Source organism: Antechinus flavipes, chromosome 1, assembly GCF_016432865.1.
Source record: "Antechinus flavipes isolate AdamAnt ecotype Samford, QLD, Australia chromosome 1, AdamAnt_v2, whole genome shotgun sequence".
NCBI lineage: Eukaryota > Metazoa > Chordata > Mammalia > Dasyuromorphia > Dasyuridae > Antechinus > Antechinus flavipes.
The window spans coordinates 132,920,448-132,944,834 of record NC_067398.1 but is presented as its reverse complement, the minus strand read 5'-3'; the positions used below and the strand labels follow the sequence as shown (position 1 = coordinate 132,944,834).

Genomic DNA, 24,387 nt, shown 5'->3' with positions numbered 1-24,387 from the left:
TACTTCACAATGATTTCCAGAGGATTTATTTGTTTCAGGGGGAAAGGACATACATAATATAGCTATAAATTTCACTTTCCTCTGTGATTGCATTGTGTGTGCCACCCCATCTCTACTGTTTTTGTATTGTTTGAGATAAGCATTTTAAGGTCCATGTTGAAATCTTAGACTTGAAGATCTCTGGAAGCCTTTACTTGTGAGAGAACCTTGGCCATTTTGCATCTTCAAGGAGCTCTGTGACAACTCTCCATCAAAGTCAAAAGCTGACTATGATGCTAACACAAACTTGACTACTAACACTGCTAGCCAACTTCTGCCAAATATTTCAGAAGCTACATCAAAACTACCCAGTACCTGAGAGGAGATTCAAAGAAAATTTATCAAAGAATTCAAACCAATACCTGATAGTCAGTTTATACGTGTAAAAAATCTGTAATTTATTTCCAAACTATTAAATGCAATAAATAATAAACAAGTATATGCTATCTTTTTCTCCCCCATTAGAATGTGAACTTCCTGAGGACAGGGACAATTTTTATATTTTTATCTTTCATTGCATCATGAGCATAGTGTCTTGCCTCTTAATAAACACCTAATAAATGCTTGTTGTTTTGTCGATAAATTGAATCTGATAAATGAACTGATTAAAAATATTTAGCAGATTTCACTCTAACATAAGAAATTATCATATACAAAGACATAAAGAGTATAATGTATCATCAAATAATCAGTGTATTTATTGTTTGCTTCATATTAAAGTTCCCTTCTGAATGATGCTAAAGTCTCTCATTTCTCTAGCCTTTCTTAGTGAGTTTCCCTGTCCCTCTCTGACAGGAATCTAATAGATTGTCTTGGTGTCCTTTGAACCTTAACACTGAGACTTTCCCATAACCTAATTAAGGATGCTTTATCTTAATTAGATTAAGTGTATCTCCTTTCAATCCCCATCAACCTCTATTCTAGAGATAGATATTTCTTAACTAGCATTTCTGTCATTTTCCATATAGCCTTTTAGTTGTTGTTGCTTTCTTCATCAGCTTCCCCCCTCTCATCTTCCCCTCAAATATAAAATGCAGACATGTGCTATATTGGATCACTATTTTAAAGAGCCATAATGCCTTTTCTTTATCCATTTACATACATTACAAATGTGTATAGACAAAATAGTCAAGTTTATTAAATTTGAATAATCCTAGCAAACATTTGTAACTTTGTGATTTAATCATGATATTTAACCAATTCATTTTTATCTACCCTCAGAATCACTGGGACAGCTGGGCCCCCAAACCATCTGCCTCAGAAGAGCATTAAAAGTAGAGTTAAATCTAATCTGTATTTTGGTAGCACTGCAACCTTCAAAATGACAGTAATGGACATTTCTCCTCATATCTGTGTATACCAAAGTGGAATGAGTTGCCTCCGGAGGTTTTAAATTTCTTATCATTAGAATTGTTCAAGCATAAGCATAATGATCCCTTGTTATTGATGCTATTAATGATTTCTGATCAGTGTGATATCAAACTAGATAACTTTTAAGATCCCTTCAAACATGGGGATCTTATGATTCTATGTATTATTATAAATTTCTGATGCTCAGAAGACCACCATAAATTATGATTCTTTTCAAAAAGATAATGAAGTTTATATTTAGAAAATTCACTTAGGATTCACTAATAATAATAAAAATGAATAGTTGACATATATACATTAATTTATAGTTTAGGAATTGTCTACTACACATTATCTTAATTTATCTAACCCCCCAATAATTATTGATAAAATTGCTTAAATACAAAAGTAATAAATGAGTACGTGCTTATTTAATTATTACACAATAATAACAATTCCATATTACGCAGAATTTTAAGATTTATAAAGTGAAAGTGTTATTAGGAACTAAGCGTATAGGAGTTAAGTGACTTTTCCAGGGTAATACAGCTAGTACGTTTTGGCCCATGATTTAAACCCAGGTTTTCTTGATCCAAGTTCTGTCCTCCTTTCTCCCCTATATATGAGATCAGCTGTTCAATATTACAATGCTATGTAAATACTCTGATTTGTTCTTCTATATGTACATATTTATTAAGTAATACATTGCACATATTTAACGATATTGTATGTCATATTAAGATTAAAAAGTCACATGACAGTACATAGACTCATAGCCTATTTAATACTTATATAATGTCTGATAGCTTCCTAGGTTTCAGAGGCTCATGTATATACAACAGAGGTTATTGCCACATAAACAGGGAAGAACAGTGAAATATTCATTAATGAGGGGTACTACTTTTAGTTCTATTTTTTATTTTAATAATATTTTTAATCTTAAATTTAAGTACAAAATCAGAAAAGAAAAAAAAATGGCCATGCACAAAGCAGAGCATGAGAGGTTTGATATAAAACAATAAATTTCCATATCATAAATACTACATACTATTTTCAAAGCTGCTCAGCTTTTCCTTGCATCTTTGTTGATTTTCTTTTGTTTTCTGTAGTATTTATTATTTTATTTTCCCCATCCCTCCCTCCACCCTAAAGAAAGCAAACATTAAACATAGATAGATACAATCATACACATATATGTAAGACCATACTCTGCTTGTTTCCTTCTAATATCTGTTTCTCTGAAGGTGGATAATGTTTTTCTTCATAGGTTCAAGTCTTTCCATATATTTTTCTATATCAACCAATTCATCATTTTCTATACCACAGCAGTATTCCAACCTAATCATATCTTATCTAAACGATTATCTATGAAAGTTTTCTACCCATCCCCCAATTTCCTGCATTTCTTTTATTCTTGGTTATGTAGGTTATGCAGTCTCTCTGACAACTGCGAACTACAGCTTTATTTGTACGAGAAGATTTTAATTTAAAATAATCAAAATTGTCCTTTAGACACTTCAACAGCACTCTCCCTTACAATGTAATTTAAGGTCTGATACTGCCAAATCTATTTTATTTGCTTTTTTCCCTCTGATTTCTTTGAAATTTCTGACCTTTTGCTCTTCAAAAATTTACTTTGTTATTATTTTTCTAATTCATGAACATATTTTTTAATAATTTTAATATTTTAATTTTATTTATCATACTACATTATTGTATTGATTTAATTTAATAATTTTAATGATTTTTAATAATTTAATCAGGATTACATTGAATAAATTAGGTAAGATTCTCAGTTTGGAAATTATAGTGGCTTTACTTATCTATGAACAAAAAAATATTATTTCAGTTATTTAGATCTGAGTTTATTTGTATAAAAAGTGCTTTATGCTTATGATCATATAGTTCCCATGTCTGTTTTGGTGGATATGCAATCAGGTATTGATATATAAAGAAACTATACTATGTGTCAGCAATATTATTCAAAATATTTTAGATGGTTTAAAGCAATTTTGAATAATATTGCTGACATATAGTATAGTTTCTTTATTCACTATTGATTAATCTATTTTAACTTTAACTTTGTCTGAGATCATGATTACTTTCCCAGATTTTTTCATAATAAATTCTACTCCTGCCCTTTATTTTATCTTTGTGTGTAATCTCTCATGTTTATATTTTGTGAAAGGAAGGTATAGTTGAATTCAAAATTTTCATCTGTTATCTATTTTGCTTTTATGTCTAAACTTGTTCCATTCACATTCCAAGCTACGATTACTTGTGTATTTTTTCTTCCCTATTTTTCTGGACTATCCTTCTCATCCTATTTATCCTATTTTTCCTCATTCTTTAGCTTTACTTCTAAGTACTATCTTGCCCTTCTATTCTTTAACTTATCCACCACTCTAAAAATCTCTTGCTTATCCTCTCCTTCCATCCTAATCCTTGCTCTCTTATTTCTTTCTGAATTTTAAAGACTCTTCTCCCTCCCTCTTTCTCTCTCTAGATGGATATGTGTATCTATTTTTTACTATCTATCTATCTATCTATTCATATCTATCTATCATCTATCAAATGTATCCCTCTTTAACCTATTCCTGGTTAGAGTAAGGTAAGGTTCCAGCGCTAACTGACAATCATAAGAGTACTGCTCATATTTTCATATATACAAAATAAACAATTTGACCTTATTGAGTCCCTTATAATTGATCTTTAATGTCTACCTCATATTTTCTCCTGTATGTTATATGTTGAATTTTCCCTTAAGTTCTGTGCTTTTTGTTACAAAAAGCTCAAAGTTTTCCAGTTCATTAAATATACTTTTTTTTTCATTCGGGATTATATTTAACCTTGCTGGACAAATAACCTTTGGTCATAACTCTAGCTGTTTTGTTCTATGGAATATAATATTTCAAGACTTACAATGTAGTAGCTGCTAAGTCTTGTGCCATCCTTATTGTAGCTCCACGATATTTAATTTGTTTTTCTTGATGCTTACAATACTTTCTACTTAAATAGGGAATTTTTAAACTTGACTGTGATATCTCTGTAAGTTTTTTCTCCTGAGATCTCTTTCAGAGAATGATTGGTGGATATCATCATCATCATCATTATCATCATCATCATCATCATCATGATTTCTGCTTGGCCTTCTTTCTTCAGGGCAGTTTTTCTTGATAAGTTCTTATAATATTGTATGGAGAAATTTTTTTATTATATCTTTCAGGTAGTGCAAATATTCTGATATTATTTCTCCTGAATTTGTTTTCTAGATTCTTTTTTTTCCTGATAAGATGTTTCATTTATCTTCCATTTTTTCATTAGTTTGATTTTGTTTTATGATTTGTGATGTGTTGGGATATAATTAGTTTCCCATTATCCAATTCTAGTTTTCAAGGAATTATTTTTTTCCTTAAATTTTTGGCTCTCTATTTCAGATTGGTTGACTCTTCATAGTTCTTTCTTTCTTTCTTTTTTTCTTCCTTTCTTTCTTTTGGATTGCTCTTATTTTTTTCCTCAGTTTCTCTCATATAATTTTTAAAGTTCTTTTTAAAATTCTTCCAATAATTCTTTTTGTGCTGCAAATCATTTGATATTTGTCATTGAGAAAGGAATCTATTTTGGGGGCTCCAAAATCTTTCTCTGAATTTGAACCCAGATCTTCTCTATCCCTGTATTAGCTAGCTATCTAGGATTGGATTCTTTCTCTCTTGCTATTTTTATTTGTTTATTTTTTGTTTTATTTAGTTTTTTAGCAGCTATTAGTGTAATCGTGTAGTCCTGAAGTATGGGGAATGATATCCCCAAGTCTCAGATCTGTTTAAATGTAATTTTCTGAAGCCTGTTTTCAGCCTAAACTTGGAATTACCTCTCCATTCCTAAATCATAGAAAGGGTCCCCAACCACACTATCTGACAAATAATTCTGTTTCTTGCAGTCTCTCTGACAATTGTGAACTACAGTTATCCTCTCTGTCCTGAAACTGAAACAAATGCCCATAGCCAAAAGGATCCCTGTCCCTCACTACTGTACTAGGTGTGAGCTAGACCCTTCTTGAAGCCATAGCCCAAGATGGGTCTGGTCAGCACAGATATGCTTTATCTACCTCAATTGTGAAAGGTCCTTCAATCTTCTATTCATACTCAATCTTGCAAGAGGCAGCAAGAGGTTGTAGAGTAGGCCTGGACCTGTGTGTTTGCCTTTCACTCATTTTGAATTTGTACTTCTGGAAGTCTGGTCTTTCCTTGGATCTTTTGAAATTGTCTTAGGACAATTGCTTTATGCCATGCTTATTTCTGCTAATGTCTCTCTCTCTCTCTCTCTCTCTCTCTCTCTCTCTCTCTCTCTCTCTCTCTCTCTCTCTCTCTCTCTCTCTCTCTCTCTCTCTTTCTCAAATATGGACAAGAGAAAGTATTTTTTTAAACTTACTCCACCATCTTCCCAGAAATCCTCTCTTGATTCTAAGTGATTAATCACTAGTTAGCCAGAAAATTCTGATTACAATGATGTTTATGGGAAAACAGTATTTTTACTGGGAAAATGAAAGACTTGAATTCATACTTACATGTGAAATGCAAACATATTGTCTTTTTACTAATAATCACTGGAGTCCACTGAAGGCACAAAAGCACAGTTCATATGAATGATTGTCCTGGACCAGAGCACTATGAAAACTTTCAAAAATTCTATTTGACAATTTATTTTATGAAATTCATATATTCAAATCTCCAAACATATACTGAAATATAAGCTTATAATTTTGAGGTTAGTACTATACTTTAAAATATTATTGAGTTCAGGCATTTTATGAGAAATTTAAATAACAATAGAAAAGATGACTATTGTTGAGGAAGCCTTTAAAAGTCACAAAAGCTGTGCTCCAACCCCACCCTCACCCATAGCTTACTCCCTGTGTGGCTTGAGAAACACTTCTCAGACTTTGGTTTCTTCATCTGCAAAATTAATAACTGATTTAAGTGACCAAGTGGTATTTAAGGTCCCTTCCATCTCTACATCTAAAAGCTTCAGGTGACTTTAAGCAGAGAGGATTAGAGAGAAAGATGATGAGAGAGGACAGTGTCATTACACTTAAGGGAACATCATGATCCACTATAATCAGTAGAAGGCAGTTAGATGGGATAGTGGATAAAGCATTGGTCTTGCATTTAGACAGACCTGAGTTTGATTTTGGACTCAGACATTTTAGCCCATTTATCTTAGTTCTTCATCTGTAAAATTAGCTGGAGAAAGAAATATCCAACCACTCAGTTTTATGTCAAGAAAACCCCAGATGAGGTCATGAAGACTCAGACACGACTCAAAATCATTAGTATATGATCTACTAACATTACTACCCACTGGAATCTAAGCCCCCTAAGGTAGAAATTACATTTTTAGCTTTCTCTGTATTGTTTGTGTTTAGCACAACTCCTGGCACATAGTAAGTAGGATTACCAGGAGAAAAGCACTTTCTAAAGCTGTTTATGAAAGTCATTTATGATGATGTTGATTAGGACTCTTAATATTAAAATAGTTTTTTCTAAAAGTAAATTTAAGGAGAAACAGCATTTGCTCCCTGGAAGAGAGCTGATATTTAGACACAATAGAAGCTCAATGAATATTTACTGAATGGATAGATAAATAAGACACTTCTGGTACATGACATGAAGTAATGTGTTTCAATCAATAAACTACAATGGGGTCCAGGTATTTGAGAAGCATCCAAGGAACCTATCCTTGCTCAATAGAGAATAATCTAAAGTTGATGTAACAGTTAAGCTTTAATGAAACATCTTTATTCACTTAGAAGCCACCAGATCTAATTATTCTCTCACCTAAGGAACTGATAAGGATGTCCAACAATAGCAACACTTCAGGAATAGCATATAAAGTGTTCAATTGAAATGTATTATAACAACAAATACCATCCTATTTTCCTCCATTCTTTAGCCTGTTTAAACAAAGGAATAAAGTACTGACTTTCATTAAATTCTACTTTATATCTTGTCTTACTATTATTTAATCTCTCCCAACTCAGGGCTCTCTCCCTCGTATTCTTTCCTCATCCTTTGCTTCCCCATCCACTAACTCTCCCCTATTTCTTATAGATTTAGGAGAGTGCTATACCCTTCATGATATATATGTAGTGTTGCTTATCAAACCCATTCCTTATGTGAGTAGATTTTTAGAACTATGAGCCCTTCTTCCCCCTCTAATTCCTCTGTGTCTATTCTTCTGCATCTCATTTGTATAACATGATTACTAATTTTACCTTGATTTTGCCAATCTTTCTTTTGAGCTTACCCTATTATTGATGTAAATATTAAACATAAAATATAAATTTCCCATGTAAAAACACATAAACAATTTGTCCATGTTTATAGTTTGACCAAGTTGAGGTCCTTGAAATTGCTCTTTGATATTAGTTCTTATATGTTAAATTTTCTATTAAGTTTGGGTATGGATGACAGAAAATCCTGAAAATTTGATAGTTCATTGAATGTCCATTTTTTTCCATTCAAAATTATAGATAATTTTGTGAGATATGATATTTTTGGTCACAGGAGTAGTTCTTTTTGCGTCTCTGTAGATATGATTCCAAGACTGACAGTCTTTTATTTTAGCTTCTGCTAAGTCTTGTATGATTTTCATTGTAGCTCCAGCATGTTTGAATTGTATTTTTCTTGTTTCTCACAAAATTTTCTCTTTGATCTGGGGGTTTCAAAATTTGGCAATAATATTCCTGTATGTTTTCCACAAATGATCTTTTTGAGGTGGTGATCAGTGGATTTTTTTCTATTTTTAATTTCCTCTCAAGTTCTATCACTTTAGGACAATTTTGTGGGATTATTTTGTGCATTCTTATAGCAAGGTTCTCTTTTTGGTCACAACTTTCTATAATATATATTTCAATATATTTTTTTAAATATTAAATATTTTTTTTAAAATAAGAGGTATTAGTGTAAGCAGTTCTAATTGTTGTGGGGGAATGATGCCTGAAACTTCTTTTCACCCTTCCTCTATGATCAAGAACCCCAAACCAAGAGCTTCACCCTCCTTCAAATGCCCACAGCCAGCAGTGCCCTGTGCTGAGGCTTCTGCACTCACGAGGTGCTGTTTTGTTCTCTCCCAGGGCTGATTCTCAGCAGCACAGCTGAGCCTGGTGTTCCCAATCAGCAGAAGTTCTCTTGGTCTTCTTGAACTCAACTTCCTACTTGACAAGCCATCTGGGAGGTGAAAGTCTCTTTGATTCCTGCTGAGGCTCCAGCCAAACCAGATAGCCTGAAGAATCCCCACTTGATGTTTCTGCGGAGCTAGCCCAGAGCTTTTTGCAATTCAAACAGGTTAATCCCATCCTGGAATCTTTCTTCAGATCTTTTCTGATAGTATCTGGAGGATCCCTATGATACCCCAAGTCTTCTTGGTTTTTCACCACTCTATGTTCACCCTGAAACACAAATTTGTTCTATTTGTGGGGGAAATCAGGAGAGTTTGAAATTAACAACCTACTCTGCCATCTTCTCAGAATTTTTTTTATAAATTACTTTTATAAAAGTATCTACCCAGATTTCCCTAAACACATCAAAATATATTTACAATACTAAACACATGAAGATAATCTCTCTCTCTCTCTCTCTCTCTCTCTCTCTCTCTCTCTCTCTCTCTCTCTTTCTCGGAATTTTATGAATTTTATGCTAGGGTAATTCATTTGTACAATACATTATTACCCTATGACTGCTGTGAAGGAAGAAATTTTAAAATTTGTGAAACTATGATTTCATTTCAGTAGGAATCTTTTATGCAAATATCTTATTTTTGTGGTTATATAGTGTGGTATATAAAGAGAATCACCTTCCCCCACCCCCCACTTTCAATTATAATTAAAATTTTAACTAGAAAAAGCTAAGTACTTATGTTAATGTTACAATAAAACACACAAATAGCAATGGACATTTCAGTCATTTGGATATATTTCTACATGATGGCATATTTTCAGAAATTTGGCTGTTGTAGCAAAGACCCAGCTTTTAAATGAACTTTCATGATTATAGCTGTGTTAGTGTACTTGGATGGGTTCAGATGAATCTTCATATGTGTAGAGGATACAGTTTTGATTGTTAGGAATCTTAGATGTAGTTCTAAAAGACCAGAGAATTCTTTTTGATTTTGAAGTGGAAGGAGGAGTTAGGCCTCTACTGTACTTTAACAATTACTCTGCTGTAGAGAAAGACAGAGAGTGACAGAGGGGGCATATATGCACATACAAGCAGATGTCAGAGACAAAGAATGGCATTGAGTATTATGGCACTCCACAAGAGTGATCAGTTGTCTACCAGTAGCAGATAGAACATTAGGATCAGAGATAGTTGAACTTTCCTGTGACTACCTCCTCTTTCCCTCTGAAAGAATGAACATTTACATCCAGAGTTGAAATCATTTCAAACTCTCCTGATTTCCCCCACAAATAGAACAAATTTGTGTTTCAGGGTGAACATAGAGTGGTGAAAAACCAAGAAGACTTGGGGTATCATAGGGATCCTCCAGATACTATCAGAAAAGATCTGAAGAAAGATTCCACCTTTTAAAGGTGTTCATTTACTTTTTTCCCAAAAGAACTTAAAAACCAAAATTTTTTTCTGTGTAATATGAAAATGAATCATCTATTAGGTATTTCTTTAATTGTGGATGCAGACACCATTTCCCCAAAGGGCATCAGGGCAACTTGAGTCCATAGAAACTAACTAGAACAGAAGGTCAAACCTGTGCTCCCATATCCAAGACTTTCATCTTGGTGTTGGGGCTCTGAGTTATGGTTATGAAACTTATTACCTTTATCTTAAAGCTCCCTGAAACAGCAGGAAAAAAGACTCACATACACAAGGGCCATGATATTACTCATAGACTATCCATATTACCCATAGACTAAAATTAGCTTATTGTGATAATATTACTGATTAATCATAGGAATTATAGGCAAAACCCAAGTTTCTGAGTTGAAAGATCAAAGGATAGGAAGTAGATGGTTAGTGAAGGGAAGAAAGAACAGCCAAGTAGGAGATCATCAATTGTCATTCTAGTTGGGAGGAAGCTGAATGTGCAGTGGGGATAAAATGTTGCACAAAATCTTGCAAGAAAACTTTAGTTCAAAATCTGCCTGTTGCTGTTTGACCCTGTACAAGCCAGTTAGAAACTTCCAGTCTCCTCAAATGTAAGACAGAGATAAATAATAATACCTACCTCTAAAGGTAATTGAGATAAATGAGATATGTGTAAAATACTTCCCAAACTTTGAAACACTATCTAAATGCTTGCTATTATTACTTTGATAAGAGGAACACTTTCCTTGGTCAAACTTCTTTCTCCATAGCAATACATTTTGCTTCTATAGTATTGATACACAACTCCACAGATTACTTTCCCACTCTCCCACATATGTGTCTGTATGTGTATGTAGATATGTGTGTATATACGTATATATACACACACACATATATATATATATGCACACATACTCTTATGCATATATATATAATATGTCTATTTATATATATTCACATATATATTTCTTTACACAATCGGTATGCTCTTAAAACTTTTGTGGTAATCTGATTTTTGTAAAAGGAATTCCATTCTCCACTCATGTCCTTTGATCCAGTAAATATTGACATGGAAGTATAGAGTAAGTGGAATGCTAATGATTTTTTAAAAAGTATTAATTTTGATATGGTTTAAATTTTCTCATAGCAATGTTCATGAGTATGCTGCTATCGATATTAGACTGACTTAGAAATTTTGATCTTAATCAGAAACTATGAATTGAGGTTGTTTCTCTATCTTTATTTAATTCTTTTCAGCTGGTAGCTAGATTTCATGTTAATCATACATGTTGAATTATGTTATTTTAATAAGTCTTAAATTCTATAGATGAAGATAGAGATTTATTTTGTCTTAAAATTGAGGGGCAAAGATTTATTATGCTGCTAACGAAAGATGGGCTAAGTTCTAAAAGAATTTAGACAGAATAGAGATTTCTTTAACAAAATTGCAACCACAAAAAAGTAGCTCTTAATAATCACACATCAATGACTATTAGTGAGTGATATTTCAATGGCCAGTGGTGTGAGAAAGGGAAACATTTCAAGGATCAATCAACTCTACAATGGAACATGATCAGTTTAACTTAGGCACAAAGCAAAATGTGGTAATAAAATATGAGAGTAAGATACACTTACTCACCATCTTCTCCTTTTATTCCGCTTTACTGTAAAAGCTTTTTCTTGCCCCTTTTTTATGGCAAATAATTTACACCCCTCCACTTCTCCCTTACCCTTTATCCCAATACATTCCTTTCTCACTCCTTAATTTCATCAATTTTATCCCTTCATATTCATCTCACACCTGTACCCTCTGTCTATATATAAATCCTCAAACTTCCATAATGAGAAAGTTCTAATGAGTTACAAGAATCATCCTCTCATGTAGGAATGCAAACAAATAAACTTTATTAAGTCCCTTATGATATCACTTCCTTATGCATCTGATGAGTCCTATATTTGAAACTCAAATTTTCCATTCAGTTCTGGTCTTTTGATTTTGAATGCTTGAAAATTCTCTGTTTCACTGAATATCTACCTTTTACCCTGCAGGTTTATATTCAGTTTTGCTGGCTAGGTGATTCTTAGTAGCAATCCTAGCTCCATTGCTCTCTGCAGTATCATATTCCAAGCCCTCCGGTCCTTTAATGTAGAAGCTGATAAATCTTGCCTGTGGTTCTACTATACTGGAATTGTTTCTTTCTGGATGCTTAGGATATTTTCTTCTTGATCTGAGAGTTCTGGAATTTGGTTATAATATTCCTGGAAGTTTTCATTTTGGGTTCTCAAATGGAAAATAAGTCCAGGTAAGTTTTTTTTCCCAATGAGATATGTCACATTCCCCACCCCCCCCCTTTTTTTTTTTTTTTTTTTTTTTGGTTTTGCTTTATTGTATCTTGATTTCTCTTAAAGTCATTAGCTTCCATTTGCTCAATTCTAATTTTAACGATTTTTTTCCTCAGTGAGCTTTTATACCCCGCTTTTTCAATTGATCATCCTTGCTTTTTTAAGGAATTCTTCTCTTTTTCTATTTTCTTTTGCACCACTCTCAGTTCTTTCCCTAATTTTTCCTCTGTGTCTAAATTGATTTTCAAATTTTCTTTTGTTCTCCCTGAGCCCAATTCTTATTTTTGGGGAGACTTTGGATAAAAGAGCTTTGACTTTGTTATCTTCTATGTGTTTTGATTTTCTTTGTCACTATGGTAACTTTCTATCAGAAACTTTTTTTTTTGCTGTCTGCTCATTTTCCTAGTTTATTATTCAGTTTTCATAAAATGTGTTAATAAGTGAAAAGTAATACCACGAAATCACAAAATATGCTTATGAAGTAGACTATTTAATCTCTGAAAATAAGCAAAGACCTGCAGAGGAAGCTAGTATCTGGAAGGATTGTTACCGAGTCCTCTCTAGCATAGTAGTTGGCTTTTTACCATTGCTATGAAGAAAAATACTTTATATGGACAAGATAATACAAAGACTAAAATATTAAAGATTTGGGGGAAAAGATAATTTTTCCTGATGAAAGCCACTTTCATTCAAGACTCTACAAAAATCACTGTAATAAGTCCATGTTAGCTTAAAGAACTAGATATCTTTATCATACTAAAACACTTGAGCCAAAAACTGTGGGTTTTTTTTTTTTTTTTTACTTCAACTGAGCCTGGATATTCTATTTCCATTGAGGGAATGATGAATTTTAATAAATATATTGCTATGGAGAAAAAGAGAATTATTCTGAAATTGTAGAAATTCCCAAATAGAGACAGAATATTTCCACATAAACTAGCACTGTGACACATTTCATGAGGGAATAAGGCAGTTATCTACATTATGGAGATAAATATGCTTCAGTAACCTGGAATGTCCCTTGATTTAAATCTCATTAAAAATATATGGACTACAATCGAAGTTAAACTTGAAAAAACAAACTATTCCTCAAAAAAATTGACTTAAAATTTAATGTAATAGTATAAGTATGGCTTCATGTTGAAGAATTAAAGAATTTATGTCAAAATCTTGTGAATTTGATGTCAAGTCTTCATAAAATAAGTTCCTATAGCAACATGACCTTTTGCATATTTAAAAAATTGTAAAAGTTGTATGGTTGACTTTATAAGTTAAGTTTAGTTTCTCCTCCCCATTTCATTCACTTAGGATTATAGTAGTATAGTCTTTAACTCTTTAAAGTTAACATATTGTACATCATCTTTTTACAAACAGATACCACCCAATTCCTGTGGTTTTGAATTCTGATATCTCTTCATAGTAAAACACTGGCTAAGTTCTGTAAGGTTCTGCAAATAGAACACAGACTTTTTAATGTTTTTTTTATGCTGGAAAGTGTTTGAGCACAGGATCTGTAAAAGATAATATCTGTTGCCAGAGGAGCAGGCTGACCTTTATGGGATGAATTATTTGATCAAGAAGATTCAGATAGTGTAAATTATCCCTTCTGAATAGTTGCTTTTTGTTCAGTTGGATTTTCTTATGATATCCAGTTTTTATCATCTGGGGTTACCACTTGCAACTCAGTTTAAAAATACAATTGTGCTTTAATGCCACAACTTTATCTAACTCTGTCCTCAAAGTTCAAAAGTTGAATTTTGAAATTCTTTATGGTTAGTCTTCTATCGGAGCTCCTAAAGGAATACTTACTGATTAATTCACTTATTGTAAATAAGTGGTCATTGTATACCTAGTTCCTAGTATGGGAAGCATATGAAAAATGTCCTGCTCTAAATTCTAAATTTGACCTTGAAACTATGATATCCAATATCCTGACCTTAGGTAAATCACAATGGAGACAGTATATTTTTTAATTAAGATACTGTGAAGTAATTTAATTGTTATTATTTTTGTTTAGGCAAGAACTATAATCAGCTAAGAGTCTATATGGTATATAGGATAGAAAGTTGACCTTGCAGTCAGGAAGAATTGGGGTCCCATGGTGCCTCTGATATATATTTGCTTTGTGACCCTGAAGAAATTACTTAACCTCTCAGGGCATCAGGCAATTCTCTAAGAAAGTAAGTTTTAGAAATGGTATAGATCTGCATCAGTAAAGAGTTTCTTCACCTGGAAGTTCCCAGACTAACCTTCTTACCCCTTCCCTCCAACACCCGGCAAAGCTATATCACAAGGGGAAAAAAAAGTAAAGAAAAGAAAACTATTGCCACATATTATTAGACCTGGAAAGAAATTGAAAGTATATGCTAGTACAATTCTATGGTTTCAAAGACTGGGATACTGAGGCACAGTGAAATTAAATGACTTGCCTAAAGTCTGGAAGAAGAAAGATGCATCCATATGTATTGATGCTTAATGTGGCACCTTTTTATTGATTTCACATATATGTGTGTGTGTGTGTGTGTGTGTGTGTGTGTGTATTCTTTTTTTAGAGAAGGCCTATTTTTTCAAATGAGATAAAAGTATAAGAATTAACTTTGATATATAGGTATATGTGTACCACACATATAAAATTAATACACATATAACATACATATATATCAAAACTAATCTTTGATATACATATACTTAACACATACAATAATATAGGCACACATATATGAATGTAGTATAATATATAGAGATTTTTTATTTTGTGCAGTTTTATATTTTTCTGTCATTCTCTAAAATCTTCCTCATAAGGTGAAAACATATTGGTTCTAATCACCTATCAGCTTCTTTGAAATGGAAAATCAACAAGAAACCTCTTAAGTTAAAAAATTCAAAAAGACAATTGAATCCATCTCCAAATATTATTAACCTGATGTCTGGGAACTTTGATTTTTTTAAAATGATAAGTGAACTTAAATATAAGTAATTTCTTTTTGAAATCACATGTATTTTATTTTATGCACTTGGAAACATGATTCTGATAAGGGATAGTAAGGCTTCACTTGACTGCTAAAGTAGCCCAACTAACAAACAAACAAATATTAAGAATCTTGATTTAGCAAAGTACTACTATAAACAATTACTATCTGCCTGTTTTAAAAATAATTATTATTTCAATATATTCAACTACTTGATGGTCATGCTTGTGTACCTGTATTATTAATTGTAACATATTTATTGTGAGGCATCTGTAGTTATTACAAATAATTTGCAAATAATCATCCATTGCATTCTTTTTACTGCTCTGTTGTTTATAAACTTTAACATAAAACTGGAGACTTCTCATATTTTATTGTCACATTTAATAGTAAAAGTCAAATTAATTAACACTGAGAAGCCAAAAAGTTTTTTGCTTCACTTTATTTTATTTTTTCTGAGAGAAGGAAGTTCTCTTCACCAGAATGTAATTATTTTTTTCCTCATGGGTATCTTATGAATCCCTCCCAAAAAAGTGATGTGATTTCTGTTTCCTTGACAACAAGATGGGGTGAATCCTGAAATAATACAAGTATCTGATTAATATATTCATAAAGTGAGTTGTACTTTTCTGAGGAAATATATCAGAGCCACCTTGTCTGCCTTTGTGAGCAAAATATGCTAATTCAGGAACACCATGTGATTGCCTGTTTCCATGGAGCTGATGATGTAGATAGACATGACACTTCCTGTCTTATCTCTCACTGTCTCCTGTTTTCAGATTAGCCTTCAATGATGTATATGGAATTAGTATTTTTTTTTTAATTTAAAAGCTGTATCTAGCTAAATTTGGCACTCACTAGATGATGGGTTTCAGGATATGATGAATAAGGAGAGTGTAATTGATTATATAGTGTAAGTTAGAGGTGTCAAAGTTACTTGAGGTGGGCTATGAGTCTTTGCAAAACTCCCAAGTGCACCAAATCAGATGAAAATATAGTTGGAAAAATCCAGCAAATAAATAAAAATATAAAACACAATTTGTAATGCTAATTTGTGGGTTTCTCACTTTCTATTTTGTTTTGACATCCCTGAAATGGACAGGTGTGCTGAACTCTTTTAGACTAAATGCCATTATAACACATGTGGATTTAAAAAAAGATGGTACTTGTGTCCTATAATATAAAGCTCTAAAGTAGCATTCCATTTATCAAGGCTCTTAATTAATTGTCACTTTGGTGCAGCTTTTATAATATAATACTTGATGTTCATTAAAATAACCCAGAGACTACTTCTTGCACTATCAAAGAAAGATTCAATTATGTTGACAAAAGTTTTAGTACAAGCTTCTTATAATATATCCCAATTCTTTTAAAATTGGTAAAATTCACATATGGTGGAAACAATATTGTTAATAAGAAAACACAATTAACTATAACACTTCATTCTTCAGTCATGTTAGATAGTAGTCTAAAAAATCCACACAATTATATTTGAATGAGTTTACATTGAAATTGCTTACTCTAATAATAATCATGATAATAGATACTCCATTGATTCCAGTATATTTTTATAACTTTTTGTAATAATTCTAAATTGGGAGTATTAAAGCTTTTATCATTTGTATTTTAATGCCTTTAGGTTGAAAAAATTAATAATTATGCCCTTATCTCTTAAAGTTTCACATTTTAATTGGCATGTGTAATACATGAGATTATAATATATGGCAGGTGGATAAAATGTTGAGCCGACAATGAGGAAAACAGTTCAAATCTGGTTTCAAACATTTGTTAACTAGCAAAGTACTTAACGTCTTTTTGCCTCAGTTTCCTCACTTATAAAATGAGATTAAAACTAGAACTCTTCAGCATTGTTGTATCAAATATGTCTGGTCATAGTAAATACTTATAAATTTATTGTTATTAATAGAAATTTATAATCAACACCTTTCTTTTTTAATCCATTGAAAATAAGAAAGATGTTATCAAGTACACTTAAAATTTTGTGAATTTCCTATTTATTATTCTATTAATTATTTCTGTTCTAGTTATAAATTTTTAAAAATCAACTATAAGAGGAATCTATTTTTCTCCCCAAAAATAGTCACATTTTTTCTTGAACTAAATAAAATTATGTGTATCTTCAATAATATCTAAATTAAAATAGTTAAGATGTCACAAAACATGAGCTATTATAGCTAAGGAAAACCATAAGAAAATTTTACAAGAAGAGAAAAATGTCCTGGGTTGAGTGAAGTAAATGGAAAAAATGGTTAATATAGACAAACATTCCTAAATATGGCAGCGTCCTCTGAGTGAGAAACAGCTTATTTTCTTTGAAATCTTACTAGAGTGAAGAGGCAAAGGTACAAAATTACAATTTTATTGTAGATTCTGTTTATGAGTAGCCACATCATTTCCCCCATTTTTTAAAATCCATTAATTAGATCAAGTTATTCAGCCAAATAAAGGAAGTTTGTTGCTGTTGTTATTCAGTCGTTTTAGTCATGCCCAACTCTCCATGATCTGATTTGGGGTTTTCTTGGCAAAGATATTGGAATGGTTTGTCATTTCCTTCTCCAGATCATTGTACAGATGAAGCAATTGAGGCAGAGCTCCCAGAACGTTATGGCTGCAGCTCCCATTGCCAATATTGTAAAAAGTTCTCTTGGCCCAGTTGGCTTGGATAAAATGTTGGTGGATGATATTGGTGATGCGACTATTACCAATGATGGGGCAACCATTCTGAAATTGCTAGAAATAGAACATCCTGCAGCTAAAGTGCTCTGTGAATTGGCTGATTTGCAAGACAAAGAAGTTGGAGATGGGACTACATCTGTGGTTATTATTGCAGCAGAACTTCTGAAAAATGCAGATGAATTAGTCAAGCAGAAAATTCACCCCACATCAATTATTGGTGGCTATCGGCTTGCTTGCAAGGAAGCAGTGCAGTATATCAACGAAAACCTCATCATTAACACAGATGAACTTGGAAAAGATTGTCTCATCAATGCTGCAAAACATCCATGTCTTCTAAGATCATTGGAACTGATGGTGATTTCTTTGCCAATATGGTGGTAGATGCAGTACTTGCAGTTAAATATACAGATGTGAAAGGTCAACCTCTGTTTCCAGTAAATTCTATTAATGTTTTGAAGGCCCATGGGCGAAGTCAGAAGGAAAGTATGCTTATAAATGGTTATGCTGCCCAGGATCACATAGCTAGTATCTAAGATGGATCTGAACTCAAGATAAATCTTCATTTCAAGCCCAGTGCTCTCTTCATTATTCCACTTAGCTTTCTAATAATGGAGATATCCTAATATTAAAAATCCACAAAATGAAAGAGTACTAGATGTGTCATCAGGAATATGTGAGTTTAAATTCTACCTCTATCAATTATTATGTGATCCTGGACAAGTCCCTTAAGCTCTGTCTGATTCATTTTCCTCTTATTAAAAATGGGGACAATAACAACACATCTCCCAGGATTCTTGTGAGAACTGATGTGATTTTACATAAATATATATGTTTGTACATATGCACATACATGTGAGTATATACACATAAATAAATATGTGCACATATATGTATGTTTATATATCACTTTGTATACCCTAAATCTTTAGATAAGTGCTAATGATGATAGTGGTGATGATGATGATGACATTATTTTAAAATATCTGTGATCCTTTTTTATTTTATTGTTTCACACAGGCCTTCTAAACCCTACTTGAATTATACTTCACCAACATGTTAAATTTCTTCATTTGTATGAAACTTAGCTAGGGTACCACATTTTCCATGGAGCATTCCCTGATCACCCAAGCTGAAAATTTCCAGTTTAAATAGATCACAGACTGCAAAAGAAATAATAAACAATGAAGCTTGAAAGTTAATGATCTCTGCTTTCAATATATTGTCTGAGATTTCTCAGGGACAGTCAGCTTGAAATATCTAAATTAGTGATGAGGACAAAAGCTCAGGGGGAGAAACTGAAACTACTTAAATATCTCTGCAAATCATCGGCATAAAGGTAACAATTGAATCCATAGAATTTGGTGAGGTTCTCACATCAAATCAAGTCAACAAGAAACGATTAAGCATTTACTATATGTCAGAAATTGTGCTAAGCACCAGAAAATGCAAATACAAGCAAAATAATTTTGACTGGGATGGAGGAAAATGCTAATATAGAGAAGAAAAGTCCAAGTATCAGCAATGTAGCCAGGAGACAAATAATGGATTAAGCATGGGCTTGACCTGGCTAAAAAATGGATCTTGTGGAGGAATCACCAATCCAAGAAAAGGACAGCAGAGGAAGAGAGATTTTCCAGAATAAGAAAACCACAAAGCCAGGGGCATCTTCCAGAATCGGAAGGCTTCTGGGGCATGGAGTTAGGAGAATAGTGAAAGAGGATGTATGAGAATAACCTGGGAACACAATAGCATGATACTCAACAATTCAATGACTCCATTTACTGAAATAAACTTTATTCAACAACAAAACAAAAATGCATTTATTGGCTTCATTTATACCATCCTGAGAGATCAGGAGAAAAGGTACATAGGGAGGAAAATGAAGGAGGGATCTATGATAGAACTTTAGAGAACATTTACAATTGGGGGCATGATATGAATAATGAACCAACAAAGAAAGTTGAGGAGTAGATAGATTGATAGCAAGAAAATAATAAGAGAGTGGTGTCACAAAAAATTAAAGATAAGATAGTATGAAGTGAATGGTGATCTTCATGAATTTTGTAAATTTTATTTGATTTGTTATAAAATGAATCAAAAGTAAAAATAGGGGAAAAAAGGAAAATATACTATCAATAACTACATTCAAACATTTCCCTGTAAAAAAACCCATATGATTATTGAGACTTGAAAAAATACAAATCATCTATGATACAAAAATAAGATATAGAGGAACCTTTTTAATATTATTATAATCATATATCTAAAACCAGAATTTATTATTTTTTGAGGTCAAAAAAAATTTGGAACTTTCCCAATTAATACGGAATAAAGCAAGGATGTTTCATCTCTCCTCTATCAACTGGCATAGTCTTATGTATCCTAGAGATAGCAAATAAGACATGAAAGAAATTAAAGCTATAAATATTGTCCAAGTGGAGATAGAAAGTTATTCTTATTTGCAGATAACATATTATTTACTTGGAAAATCTGAAACAATGTGTAAAGACATTCAGTGAAATGATAAGTTCAGTAATGTGGAAAAATACATAACAAATATACAAAAAAGTATGTTTTGGATAGAATAATAGTAAGGGATTCTCAATTTAAACTACAAAATGGATGAAATGTTTGGTAAGTCATCAAGAGATACTAAAATTAAATATTAATATATAATAAATTATTAATTATATATTAAATATACAGATTAAATATAATTCTAAATATAATTATAATTCTAAAATACTTTAAAGCAATGAAGGATGATAATTTTGGGGTTAACGTATGGTTATGCAGGAGTGTATGAACATAATCAACATGAAATCACAATAAATAAAGTAGTCAAAGAATAACAGAGACTATAATTACACTGAGGTCATTTTAGGTCATCTCTGTATATAGGTATTTCTTACAACTGCACATATCATAGAATATATAATATTTTATTACTCCTACTTGGCTTATAATTCCATGTGATTCTTATCTGAATCATTAAAAAATCCTCTATGAGGGTCTTTATTTAACATGCTGGGGACTTACTCCTAAATCTCTTGTGCAGATATCAATGGGACACATGGTTGTTTATTGATTTTCCTTTTTAGTTGCTACATGATACCTGATTTTTTTTCTATCGTAAATTTCTATGAAAATATTATTTATGGCCCTTCTGTGCCATTTATCCTTATTAATACACAGCATTTTACACTCCACCCCTCATTGTTCTGTGACTTTACTAAAACTTCCATTCTTTGGAGACTTATATTACACAGTTCAAAAATGTTCAGCATCACAGAAAGAAAGTAAAGAAACAAAAGCTGAAGCTATTGTTTCAGCAATAGCTTGAAGTTCAGGAAATTAATTGAAAATTTCTCAAGTGAGAAAAACCTTGCTCTCTTTCTATTTGATTTTTAACCTCAGTCCAGTTAATAATCGATTTATAGGGGATGTGTGTATACATATACACATTCATGGTGTAGAATGTATGTGTGTGTGTATATATATATACATATATATATAATATATATATATATAATATATATATATATACTCTTTTGTATGATTATATAACTCCCTGAGGAGTCTTTGCAGTTCCAGGGATTTTTGTAATTAGTACAATGTCATCTGCAAAAAATAGGGAATCCTTTATTTGAACTCTATGATGAACATGAAAGGGCAAATACCTCTGCTAACTTACATCTTTCTGTTTCATTTCTCCTTTATCAATAAAAGGCCACTGAGATCCTGCTTCTTTTTTTGTAAATTTATGGGCTTTTAATTTTTCAAAATCAATTTATTTTACATACATATATAAACTGTACCCCTGTACTTGAAAAAAACCCAAAAACCATAATTATAATAAACTTGCATAGACCACCAAATCAAGTTACCACATTGGCTGAAAATATATGTCTCTTTTGGCATTTTAAGTTTATCTCTCTTGCAGAAGGGAGAATTGTTTTTCGCCTTCTGTTCTCTAAATTTATATTGAATCATTACATTTATCAGGCTTCTCATCTGTATTGTAGAAATTATTTTCCTATTGTTTCTTACTTCAAAGGCAATAAAATAAAACAATTTGCCATTATATAAGTTAATACCATATAGTATTATTACATATGATATAAAATTTGATTAAATTATATTTTATTTTGTTTTAAAAAATGTTTAATGATTTTATTTTGAGCACAAGAAAAATAAGCTTAAAAAAGCTTTAAGTTAGCATTTTATCCCACAGAAGCAAAATAATTGTGTATTATAATTAATAACTCAACAAGATCTTGTATTTTCTGCAACTTTCAGCCAATTGTATGATTACAAAGAAAAGGCTGGTTCCAGAATATTGTTTTCCAAAGTCTTTCTGTCTTGACATCATATCTTCATCAGGGTTGCCTTTATTATATAAGTTGATTTTTTTTCTCAATAAGATTTCATATAAGATAATTGAGATTTAGGTCAGTAGTTAATTGATATTTTCATAATTGCTTTTTTTGTTAAATAGTAACATTTGTGACTTTTCCAAAATATTCACTATCTTCCCCTCTTTCAGATATTGTGACAGCTGGTTCTTCAATATCATTAAGACTGTCAGTAGAGTGTGTGCCTCATTTGTATTCCAGCAACTCATTTCCATCTGTGTTTTGTGTGTGTGTGTGTGTGTGTGTGTGTGTGTGTGTGTGTGTGTATGTGTGTAATTCCTATTACCTCATGTAGCAACTTAGGGATTGTAATTTGAAGCCAAAGGTGGTGACTTCATAGATAACCATAACAGACAACAAAGTACTGTGACTATTCTGATGAGAAAGATGATTATAGACTTCTAATGGGGGAGAATAATAAGTGAGTTTAGTTTGGAATTCAGTGTATAAATGGAGAGGGAGGGCATAAAATGAATAGGGAACAATGTGATCAAAGACCTCAAAGAGCAGTGCATGTTCAAGGACAGCAGAGACTAGTCCATTTTTATTGCAGTATAAAGTGAGTGGATGCAGATAATATGAGATAAACTAGAAAGAAAAACTTGTAGCAGATTGTGGAGATATACAAATGGCCCGAGATATTAATTTGAACTTTACTCATTCATTAAGGAACCACTGGAGGGTTTTTGTTGTTGTAATTGCTTTTTCATTTTGTATTGGTATTAATAAAATAATTAAATGAACTTATCTACTTTGACAATTATGGGTGAATTATGGATAAAGAAGGAAAGGAGGAGAATGAATTAGTTCCATTTCTACCCAAACTTGATTCCTGAACACATCTTATTTATAAATTCCTCATTGCTTTTGTCATAATTTTTCCTGGTATAAATTTCTCCTCCACAACTCTACTTGTCAACATGTTACCTATCTTTCAAGGTCCACTTAAATATCACTTTGTCAATGACCACTTCCCATCTCAAACCATCTCTTATTCTACCCTTTCCTTTCCTGTCCTTGTGCACATGAAAGTCTTTCCACTCTCATTTTATCTAAAAGTTGTTTATATTTTTAAATTTTATTTCACACACATATACATATATTTTTCATATATTTTTCATATATTTTTCTCTGGAGATTGATAGTATCTTCTTTCTTTTTTGCTGAGGCAATTGGGGTTAAGTGACTTGCCCAGGGTCACTGGGCTAGAAAATATTAAGTGTTTGACATCAGATTTGAACTCAGGTCCTCCTGACTTCAGGGCTGGTGCACTACACCACTTAGCTACCCAGGTAGTATCTTCTTTCATAGGTCCTATATCATTGATTTGAGTATTTATAACTCATTACTGATACTACAATACTGCTGTTACTGTATACAAAATTCTCTTGCTTCTGCTCATTTTCTTTTCATTATTTCATGCAAGCCTTTCCATGTTTTTCTAAAATCAAATAGCTCATCATTTTCCATAACACAGGAGAATTCCATCACAATCAAATACTGCACTTGTTTAGCTATTTCTCAATGGATGGTCATCCCCTCGATTTCTACTTCATTGTCAGAGAGCTGCTATAAATATTTTAGAACTTATAGGTTCTTTTTCATTTTCTCTAATCATCTTGGAAATATTATTGGATCAGAGGATATCTACAATTCAATAATTGTTTGGGCATAATTCTCGATTTCTCACCAAAATGGTTGGATCAGTCCAAAGTTTCACCAACATTGTATTAGTATCCTAATTTTCCCGTATCCCCTCTAACATTTGTTATGTTCCCCTTCTGTCATTCTAGTCAATCTGATAAGTATGAGATATTACTTTATAGTTGTCTTGATTTGCATTCCTTTAATTAATAATAATTTAGAACATTTTTATATGACTATTTCTTTTATAATTTAAATAATTTTTTTTGTTTTTATTTTTCTATGTTTATATCTTACTTTCTCCACTGAATTATGGACTCATTGAAAGAAGAT

The 24,387-nt window shown here is 32.0% G+C and overlaps 1 protein-coding gene across 1 annotated transcript; it reads left to right on the top strand.

Moving 5' to 3' along the window:
- The first annotated feature begins 17,890 nt into the window (after window positions 1–17,890).
- Window positions 17,891–18,528, top strand: LOC127544463 (T-complex protein 1 subunit alpha-like). Its single transcript, XM_051971111.1, is given in 2 exon segments — window positions 17,891–18,308; window positions 18,311–18,528. Coding segments are annotated over 2 exon segments (636 nt in total).
- Window positions 18,529–24,387: the final 5,859 nt, after the last annotated feature.